Source organism: Pinus tabuliformis, chromosome J (genome assembly GCF_031772625.1).
Source record: "Pinus tabuliformis cultivar Carrire ecotype Pingquan chromosome J, CPIR1, whole genome shotgun sequence".
Classification (NCBI taxonomy): Eukaryota; Viridiplantae; Streptophyta; class Pinopsida; order Pinales; family Pinaceae; genus Pinus; species Pinus tabuliformis.
This window is the reverse complement of record NC_142295.1, coordinates 1,214,177,249-1,214,188,186: the sequence shown is the minus strand read 5'-3', so window position 1 is coordinate 1,214,188,186 and position 10,938 is coordinate 1,214,177,249. Positions and strand designations below refer to the sequence as shown.

At 41.6% G+C, this 10,938-nt stretch overlaps 1 protein-coding gene across 1 annotated transcript in view; it reads right to left on the bottom strand.

The window, feature by feature from the left end:
- Nucleotides 1-420: 420 nt before the first annotated feature.
- LOC149231506 (pleiotropic drug resistance protein 3-like) overlaps nucleotides 421-10,938 on the bottom strand; it is a 148,762-nt gene continuing 138,244 nt past the window's right edge. The window contains exons 7-11 of the mRNA XM_089381656.1: nucleotides 1,915-1,968; nucleotides 1,604-1,694; nucleotides 1,207-1,508; nucleotides 842-1,123; nucleotides 421-753 (exon numbers count right to left, since the gene is read on the bottom strand). Of these exons, the coding sequence (XP_089237782.1) occupies nucleotides 421-753; nucleotides 842-1,123; nucleotides 1,207-1,508; nucleotides 1,604-1,694; nucleotides 1,915-1,968 (1,062 nt within the window). The remainder of the gene's footprint in view (nucleotides 754-841; nucleotides 1,124-1,206; nucleotides 1,509-1,603; nucleotides 1,695-1,914; nucleotides 1,969-10,938) is intronic.

The window sequence follows — 10,938 nt, the reverse complement described above, 5'->3', positions numbered from 1 at the left end:
TATCATAGAAGGTTGAGAAGTTGAAGGCCTGGATGGCCCATTTTGAGGAGCGTGTCCAATGCTCTTTTCGTCCTACGTCGCCTCTTGGAACAACCCCATACAACCCAACCTCCATCACTTCTGACAACTAGCATGGATATAGTTGTTTTATATGTTCTATCTGTTTACTGGTGCCTATGGCCTCTTAAGTCGTGGACTATGTCTCTTTATGTTTTTTTGTTTCACTATCATCTCCATTCAGCAGTGGTCAACAAACCTGGTCGGGTGAGACTACCTGCGTTTTTCTTCTGATGTACCTCTTTTTGGAGCCATGAATAAAATATTGACTTACAAAAAAACAATGCAGCTTTTACTTTATTTTTACAATAGCTTCCATATCTATAGTAAGGATGGAACGAAGCAGTAATCTTAATAGTTAAACTAAATAGTAAATACGGACCTGACAGCTTCAGGGGAGTACCCAATCCCATAATAAGTAATTGAGGTCCAAATAATTGACTCGAACAAGGACTGTGGAATCTTCAGAAGAATTCCTGGAAGAATGTACGCCCATGCTGGGTAGAGATAAAGATCCCTTTGTTTGAAGAAAACTGGAAGTCGTCTAATTGTCATCCTTAACTCTGGATAGCCAGCGAACATTATGCACATGAGTGAGAAAAAAAGAGCGCCAAGATAATAATTTCCATGCTCAAGGTCAACTTTCATGTGTGTCCGGAGGAACGCTGTCATTGCAATAAATGCAACTACGACAAGCTGCAATGAAAGATTAAGGCATAACTGAGTTAGCTAAAAGTTATACTTCTCTGGTAATCACTTAGATAATCAGGACAAGATGAAATACCTGTGTCATTTTGAAGACGTGAACAAATGAGTTTCTCTTCATAAGTAGCCACTCTCGATCAAGACATGCTTTGAACAACTCCCACTTAGTAAGTGAGTAGTTGCTGAAAGACAAGGCAGTTTTGTCGCCTTTGGAATTATCAAAAGGTTTAGAAAGTTCTTCTTTCAACTTCTGGCCAACATGAAACTGGTTGAATTTCTGCAAAAATTTCTCTGCTGAAATGTACCTATATGGCTTTTCACAATCCTCCCAATACTGTTCTTGATCCTTTCTAGAGGTAACCTGCACCATGTGATTGAAAGATGTGAGACAATTAATCTGACCGCAAGTCATAAAAAGTAGCATGAAGATAGCTATATATTCACCTCCTGCAGAAAATCTGCGATGCCCTTACGCTCTGGACACATGAAGCCACAATACTCAAAAAACCCGAGAACATGATCACGAGGCCCGTGGTAAACTATCTGTCCTTCTGACATTATGATAATATCATCAAAAAGATCAAATGTTTCAGGTGCTGGTTGCAGAAGCGATATGACTATTGTAGCTTGCTTGATGTGTGCAACCTGTTGAAGAAACTTTACAATCTGAAAAGTAGTAGAGCTGTCCAAGCCAGTTGATATGTCATCCATGAAAATAGTATTCATTGGAGACATGATCATTTCTCCTGCAGATAGAATGGATACCATTGAATCTCATTCAAAATTAAACAAAAATCAAACTTCTAAAAGAAAAATACAGAGATGCAATTTCATTCATTACCAGTTGTTACTCTTTTTCTCTGACCGCCAGAAATTCCTCTTATCATGGCATTACCAATTATGGTGTCTGCACAAATATCCAGACCAAGGATCTACAACAATAACATGCAGGCAGTTAAACATAAGAACTGCAACATCCTAAAGAAGAACACCAGAATAAATGAAAAAGCATTTAATGTGCGTGACAGTGCAAAGATTGCTATCAGACCAGTTAAAAGTTTTATTTAAAAGAACTAGAACATGACATAATGTTGACTGTCCCTGAATGAAGCATGGGATGAAAATTAAATGTCAGGGGCAAGAGCTTTTTACCTTCAAAATATAATCTGTTTTAAGACTTTTTTCTGAACCCTTGATTGAAGTTGCCTGAAAACAAAAGGGGGAACATGTGAATAATCGAATTTACAAAATAAAAATAATGTAGTAGATTTTGTACATTTGGGAGATGCACCATGCACTATGAGATGAGTGCCTCTAGATGCCTCTCACGCCCTGACTGTCAAATCTCAATAGTCTCAACAAAGTGGTAGCCAACCTAGCATTATGCTGGCCAGGTTGTGAGGGGGCAAAGAAAACACCACCATGGCTGGCCACTGAGTCCCCCAGTGTAGTCACTAAATGATAAAGCTCCAACAGTTACTTTGCCAATCTCAGAATATGACAAACAACAGGAGAATGATGGCAGGAAAATTAATGTCCCTAAGCTTGAGCTGCAGAACAAGGGTTGAGGGGGTGACCAGAGAATGACAAGGATAACCCACCCCGCTTGGGCCTCATCTGAGCTGTATCTTAATCTTTGTTGTTGTTTATCATAATTTTTCAACCTTTGTGGCATGTTAATTTTGAATTTCTAATTAAGTGGTAATATTTTGTACTTAGCTCATCTAGGAAATTTTGTAGACTTTAATGGCATTCATTGCATCTTGTTGGTAGCTTGTGCAGTGGTTCCACCCTTGTGGCCATTTTCTGAGCCCTCTTGATGTTTTCGGAAAGCTCCTTTGAATGTACCCTCCTGTAGGGGTTTACAGGGTTTAGTCTATGATAAAGAGAAGGGTTCAAGGGTTTGAAGTCTAAGTAACTCTTCAATCTTCTCAACATCTTTTTTAAGTTCTAGGGGTATTTGTTTTTCCTCAAGTTCTAAACTTTCTCCTTTAACCATGGAAGTTCAGATTTGTAAGCCCCAATCTGATTTGGGAGGTGGCAAACCCTTCGTATTGAATCCCAATGTTATCCTAGGGTATAAGGAGGATCCTCAGACAAAATTTCTCCCAGCAGAGAAAGCGAGCAAAATCTCTAAGCCTGCTATAAAGTCAGCATACCAATTAAGATCTAAGAAAGAGAACATTGCCAACCTAAGGTCTTTGGAAGGGAGTTTTGCCTTTGATCAAGATGACCTATCTGTACAGAGAAAATCTCAGATATCCAAAACAAGTCTCAAGCTAAACAGAAGGTTAGGGAGGGAAAGCAACAAACAAGTTGTGGGGCCCTTAGAGCAGGCAAGACTCCTAGAATGACTTCCAAATGAGTAGTTCTGTAACTTTACTCCAAAGGGGTTGGTGGCACCATAAAACAGCAAGCCCTGAAAAGAATGTAAGCTGCATATAAATCTGACGATTTGTCACTCTAAGAAACCATATGTGCTGGCCCGAAAGTGGTGGATTTATTGTCTTCTTTCCTCAAAGAGTGGAATTTATGTCCATCGGATGCTGATGGATTTTGGGGTGGGTTGGTTACAAGTTGGAATCCTATCTTTGTTGCTATTTCTTCATCTATTTTAAATGCAGGCACAGAGATTGAAGTCAGGTCGAAAGAATTGGAGTTGGGCAGAATCATTAACCTATATGGAACTATTACCCCTCATTTCAGCAGGGATACATGTTAGTTTATGGATTTTTGGTAGAATTGGACAAGTGTTCTAGTCTCAGATGATGCTAAGAGGCTAGGGAACACATGATCTCCAATACCCAGAAATAGTTTTGTGAGATATGGCTCTAAAACAGCTTAATTAAACTAATTAGCCAATAATTAAATTACTTCCTATGTTTAACTTAAGGAAGTTGGTTAATTAAAGTTAATTAATTAAGGATGTTCGAAATTGCTCTAGAAACTTCTATTGATGAAGTCTAATTTATCTTAGCCATTGATGGAGATTTAATCTTAGCCATTGAAGTCTCAACGAGAGATCGTAAGAGCAGCTCGAAGGGATGGAGAGTGAGACATCAAGTAGTAGTTAACATGGCGGATCAAGCTAAATGGTTCACAACTTCAGTGAGGGCACAGTTTGAACCAGAGGGAGAGCATGAGAGAGGGAGCAGCAGAAAATCAAAGAGTAGGATTCCAGAGATTTTTCTAGTATTTCTCTAGTGTTGGATTGGCAGGAGACAGGAGGTTGAATTATCTGCAGAGAGGGTCATGGAAGCTAGTGCGAATTGCCAAAAACCTTAGTGCAAGTTGTTCGAAGAACCACAGATCAGTAGCCAGAGGCTGGATCTATTTCTAGGAAGAGGTGCAAGTGGTTTCTAGTGACAAAGGGAGGTAGGATGGCTCACTTGGAGCCAATTTCTAGGCAGTACGAACTTTCCCAGGCCCAGCGGTGTGAAGTCCAAGCTGCGGTGCAAGTAGCCAATGTGGGGTTCGAGCAGGAAAAGAGAGGTCGATTTATTTAGCAGAGGAGTCTAAGATCTCCAGATTATTTTGGCAAGATATTTGCTGGAGGATTGCCAATTGGGCATCTAGTGTTTATTTCTGGTAGCATCGAATGTGCTCTAAGTCTCAAATTTTGCAGGGAGGCTTGGGCACATGTATTCCAAAGAACCCAGAAAGCGTTTTGGGAAATTCCACCCAAAAATAGTTTTATTAAAATAATTAATTATTTTTAATGGGACCCTAAGTCTAAACTTAGGAAAATAAAATAATTAATGGGTATTAATCTAACTGTGGGTGTAACTTCTAGAAGAAGACAAGGATCAAGCATAAATGATCTTAGCCATTGATTAGCTTCTAATCTGGGTCGTTGAATGTCAACGAGGAGATTATTTAAGGAGGCTTGAGGGTCATTTGGAAAGACACATAGAGAGTTCAGAAGTTCGATTTTCTAAAGCAGAGCAGCTGCTGGGAGAATTTCGATAGTGAGTTGTTGCAATGAGGAGCAGGGAGAGTTTGGTTGGAGAGTCTTCTCCTGAGCCAGGATACGTAGCAGAGAGGCAGAGAGACACTAGAAGGAGGCAGCGTAGTACCCAGGAGGGGTTGATGTTGAGCCAGAAGGGCTCACGCAGAGGCAACGCAGTTCTCCAAGCAGAAGTCCAAAAATTTACTAGGGTTTGACATTTTGAGTCGGGAGGGTTGATGTTAGAGCTTCGGGGGAGAAAATCGATCCAACGCTGGGGTGAAGCAATGCCTTAGAGGTTGACGCAGGGCCCACACAGGGGCAGCATAGAAATAGCTGGGGACATGTTGGTTCAGCTGCCGAATCAGCCGAGACTTGCTGGGTAGAGTGAGGTAATCTCACAAATTTCTTCTGCCAGTCATATTTCTCTGTAACTGGATTGTCGGAAGGGCATCCAGAAGTTGTATTTAGAAAACTACTGCATAATAATAAAACCCTCAGATCTGCTGCACTGGTTTTCCCGCATTGGGTTTTTCTGGGGACGTTTGTCCAAAAACAACTGTCATTTGTGTGTATCTTTCTCTATTGTTCAGTTTCTTGTTTCGACATATTATTTAAATGTAGGCTGTAGTGTATGTATTTCGATGTTTGTCGTAGGAAACTGCAAATAACTTGTTCATGTAAATCTAACAAGTAGAAGAAATATCATCAGTGTTGCAGTAGGAATTCTCGGGTTTAAGGAATTTTCACATGGTATCAGAGCGAGTGCAGGTGAAGCAAGAAGAATAGTGCCAAAGAACCCAACGCTAAGCAGAAAAGGAGATCGAAAAAAGCTGCAGGAGGCAGCAATTCGAATTCCCAGAGGTGTTTGCGAAGTCCAATCCGGGAGGGTAAAATTGCGAGGCAATCTCTCTCTAAGTGAGTCAATAAAGAGAAGAGCTTCCAGATCAAGATCTTGTCATGCAAAAAGGCGTAGCAGTGAAGCCTCAGTGTGAGGAAGAGCTGATGGGACGCAGTTTTTCCGCAGGCCATTTTGCTAGGCAGAAAGACGTCAAAAGAGAAGAGAAGCATTGTGAGGGAATTTTTTCCTCAGAAGACTTCCTGCCAAGAAGTCCGTTTTCTTATTGGCTGAGCAACAGCAGTAAGAAGCAGAGAGGAGCAGTTCGACAATTTTCGTGGCAGAGATGGCAACCAGTGGATTGAGGGATCAGGATAGACTAGATGGAGCATCCAACTATGTCATCTGGAAGGCAAGGATGTCATTCCTTCTAGATGAGCATGCTCTCAAGACATATGTCGAAGACGTGGTGGTTGTGCCTGCAGATGCAGATTTGCTGAAGAAGTACAAGGCTAAAATGGTGAAGGCAAAGAGAATAATCCTTAATGGAGAGAAGGATCATGTAGTCTGTCACATCGCTAGCAGAGGAACTACTAAGGAGATGTGGGATGCATCGTCTACGCTGTATCAGGGATCTTCTGAGCAGCAAAGGATGTACTTAGAGCAGAAGCTGAGATCTACTCAAATGCAGAAGGGGGAGTGCGTAGATCTGTTCCTCACGAAGCTTCAGAAGACCCGAGATGAGTTATCAGTTGTGGGGTCTACACCTCAAGATTTCAAGGTTGCTAGACTGGTCCTCAACTCCGTTTTAGATGAGTGGCAAGTCTTTGTCCAGAGTATCTTGGGCAGGGCAACTTTGTTGAATTGGGATGGGATGTGGGCAACTCTCAAGCAAGAGGAGTTGAGGAGAGACTTGGTCAAGTGTAAGCTTGATGAAAGCAGCAATAGTGGGTCGAAGCCCAAGAAGGAGGATGAGAATGCAACCCTTGCATTGAAGGGGCAGCCGGAGCAGTGGAGGCAGAAGAAGGACATCTCGAAGATAAAGTGCTTCAGGTGTGGCGAGATGTGTCACTACGCAACACAGTTTCCTCTCAGAAAGAAGGACAAAGATGAGAAGCACAATCCGAAGGCTACACCTACGAAGATTGAGGAGGAGGAGTTCGCCATGACAGCTTAGATACCTCCAGGAGGGAGGTGGGCTGATTTAGAGTTGTAGTTCGAAAGAGCTACAGATGGGCAAGATCCTTGAGGAACCCACCTCTCGAATCAATTCCTTTCTACGGGAGCCCAGATTAGAAGTAGCAGGATGGACTAGTGTCAGATGGTGTCGAGGAGTGCCGGAGAGACAATTGCAGTGGCTAGGAGCGCCAGAGGCTGAATGACACAGAGCAGAGTTGGCAGCAGTGCAGATGGCACAGAGCAGAGGTCAGCAACAGCGCAGTAGATTCAGAGGGTCAGTGCAAAGACTAGCAGCAGTCAGGCTCTAGCATTCACATGGTATCATATTGAACATAGTTAGCTCAGTAATTTGGGTTGTTTTTCCGTTGCTGATACAGTAGCAGTAGCAGTTTGCAGTGGACATGCCAGCAGCAGCACGGATGCAAAAACTCAGAGGGAGTTGCAGTATGGATGCAGTGTTGACAGTGGTAGGGTCAACAACAGTATAAATGCAACATTTGCACAGTGATTGTTGGGCAACATGTCAGACATCAGCAACACAGAGAGAGATGTTATAGAACAAAGTAATGCTTCAGTGGGTTGCATTACTAGAGCACATTCCTCGCTAAGAAGGAGTGTTGATTTCTAATAGCATAAGAAGTGATCTAAGTCTCAAATTTTGCAGGGAGGCTTGGGCACATGTATTCTAAAGAACCCAGAAAGCGTTTTGGGAAATTTCACCCAGAAACAGTTTTATTTAAATAATTAATTATTTTTAATGGGACCCTAAGTCTAAACTTAGGAAAATAAAATAATGAATGGCTATTAATCTAACTGTGGGTGTAACTTCTAGAAGAAGATAAGGATCAAGTAGAAATGAACTTAGCCATTGATGAGCTTCTAATTTGGGCCATTGAATGTTAACGAGGAGATTATTTAAGGAGGCTTGAGGGTCATTTGGAAAGACACGCAGAGAGTTCAAAAGTTCGATTTTCTGAAGTAGAGCAACTGTCGGGAGAATTTCAATAGTGAGTTGTTCCAGTGAGAGGAGGGGATAGTTTGGTTGGAGAGTCTTCTCCTGAGCTAGGATACGCAACAGAGAGGCAGAGAGACACCAAAAGGAGGTAGCGGAGTACCCAGGAGGGGTTGAAGCTGAGCCAGAAGGGCTCACACAGAGGCAACACAGTCCTCCAAGCAGAAGTCCGAAAATTTGCTGGGGTTTGACATTCTGAGTTGGGAGGGTTGATGTCAGAGCTCCGGGAGAGAAAATCAATCTAGCACTGGGGTGATGCAGTGCCTTATAGGCTGACACAGGGCCTATGCAGGGGCAGCGCAGAAATAACCGGGGACACATTGGTTCAGCTGCCGGATCAGCCAGGACTTGCTGGGTAGAGTGAGGTAATCTCACAAATTTCTTCTGCTAGTCGTATTTCTCTGTAACTGGATTGCCAGAAGGGAATCCAGAAGCTGTATTCAGAAAACTACTGAATAATAATAAAACCCTCAAATCTGCTGCATTGGTTTTCCTGCATTGGGTTTTTCTAAGGACGTTTGTCCAAAAACAACTGTGTCATTTGTGTGTATCTTTCTCTATTGTTCAGTTTCTTGTTTCAGCATATTATTTAAATGGTGTAGGCTGCAGTGTATGTATTTCAATGTTTTCCATAGGAAACTGCAAATAACTTGTTCATGTAAATCTAACAAGTAGAACGTCGACCATATCCTAATGATGCGATTAATCCAAAAGACATTTATATACAATATGGATCACAAAAGTATCAGATCAAACAAGTAGAAGAAATATCATCAGTGTTGCAGTAGGAATTCCCAACTTTAAGGAATTTTCACGTCCAGATTATTGTACTCTCAAATTTGCAGCATAATAATAAAATAAACCCTCATTTGCTACACTATTTTCCCTTCAGGGTTTTTCTAGGGACTTTTCAATCCAATAATATTGGTGTCTATTTTTATGTGTGTGCATCTATTTCTTAGTTCCTAATTTTACTTTCGCAACGTATTTTTATTGCGAAGAATTGTAGTGTGATTTATTCGTTATTTGTCATAAAACAAATAAATTGCTAATCAGCTAGAAGAATAAATTCTAGTTACTACAATTTAATGAAATTTTATATGGTATCAAAGATTTATTGATTAGATCAGAGGCGAAAGATCGGCAAATCGTGCAATTTCAGAGGGAGATATGAAGCACATGGTTCAGATCTGTGCAGGCTAAACCATGGGTGTGAATTGCAGAGGTAGAGGGTTTAATTTCCAGATCCAGTTCGAAGGAAAAGTTCGAATAGCCTCAAAGCAGAGTTTGCAGGTAGTGTGCTTGCCAGAAAGCAATTCTAGTGAGCAGATCAGTTGATTTGCAGAGCAAATCTGGGCAAAGAAGATTTGCAACAAGGGTTGCAGATGCAAATCTGCGTAGGGCAGGAAGAGAAAAGCACACAGAGGAAGAATTTCTAGAAATTCTTAGAGGGTTTCCAGCTCTAGCTCCAAGGAGGAGATCTGTGATTTCCAGTAAGAGAAGATTGTGCAGAATTGCCAGTCTATCTAGTGTGTGCTTCAAGAGCAGCAGATCATGTGTCATTCTGGAGAAGGACTTCCAGAAGCTAGAGCAAGCTACCCAGTAGTGGAGTAGTAGGTAGTGAGAGTCGAAGGACTTCCAGAGGCAAGCATGAGAAGATCTACACATTCCTAAGGGAGTGCGAGTAGCAGAAAAAGGCCAAGCAGGTAAGAGAAAAAGATTTCCAGATCTAGTCTCCAATTTATTTGATTTTTGCAGAAATTACCACAACACGACTTAGGGATCAAGACAGACATGACGGAGCCTCTAATTTTGGTGTATGGAAGGCCAGAATGCAATTCCTATTGGATGAGCATGGTTTGAAGTAATTCATGGAAAATGTCATGGCAAAGCCAATAGATCCACAATAGTTGGCAACCTTCAAGAAAGAAATGGCCAAAGCTAAGAGAATGGTCCTGAATGGTGTTTGGGATCATGTCATCTTGTATATTGTAGAAAAGAATATGAAAAAGGACATGTGGGATGATGTCATAAATTGGTACTAGGATTCGTCTAAGAATCGTAAAATGATTCTCAAGGAGAAGTTGAGGACCACTAGGATGCAGAAGGGTAAGGGCGTTACTTCTTATCTCACCGGACTTCAAAATGTATGGGATGAACTTGGAGTCATTGGAGAAAAACCGTTTGATGATGATCTAGTGCGCAAAACTCTAAATGGGTTTTCCAAGGAGTGGCATACTTTCATCCAAGTTATTTTTGGGCGAGATGCACTCCTAGGATGGGATCACTTATGGAGTGACTTCACTCAGGAGGAGTTGAGACTCAACCTTACAGAAGGTATTATTAGCGGTAGTAGCAAAGGATCAAAAGTGGAGGAGGAAGAGAAGAACATATCGCTTGCAAGTAAAGGGAAGGCGAAGAAGGGTCCCAGTCAGGGATAGAACTCAAAGGGAGGTGAGAAGAAGAAAAAGGACCTGTAGAAGGTCAATTGCTTCATATGTGCTGAATTTGGTCACTGCGTCACCTAGTGTCCCAATAGAAAGAAGGACAAGAAGGGGCAGGAGTAGACAACAACCTTGACAGAGATAGATGAGTTGACCTCCAGGTTGGAGGAGTTCCCATTGATAGTAGTTATTGTTCATTTGTGGTAGCATCAAATGTGATCTAGCCATGAAAATTGGTGGAGAGGCTAAGGCACATAAGATCTCCAAGACCCAGAAATCATTTGGGGAAATTCCAACCGGTTGGAGAGATATTAAAATAATTGATATTTTTAATGGGGTTCCTAAGTCTAAACTTAGGAAAATTAAAATATTAATGGGTATTAATATAAAACTGGGTGAGAATGTTCTAAATGACATGGATCAAGCCAAATCTAATCTTATTCGTTGATTAGGGACTTAATCTCAATCGTTGAAGACTCAACAGGAAAAGTATAAGAGGAGGCTTGAGGGTCAGTTGGAGATACACCAAATTGATCAGTCAATTCGATTTTCTGAAGTGGGGTTTGGTGAGAGAATCGAACTAGTGATTTGTTATAGCGAGGGGTAGTTCGACAAAAGGCCGAGAATACATAGCAGAGAGGCAGAGATAGTGCCAGAGAGACAACACAGAGCCTGGGAAGGCTGATGCAGATGCTTAGGAGGCCAACATGGGTTATGCAGAGGGCCAGGGGATTGACGCAGAGAGTCAAGTGGCTGA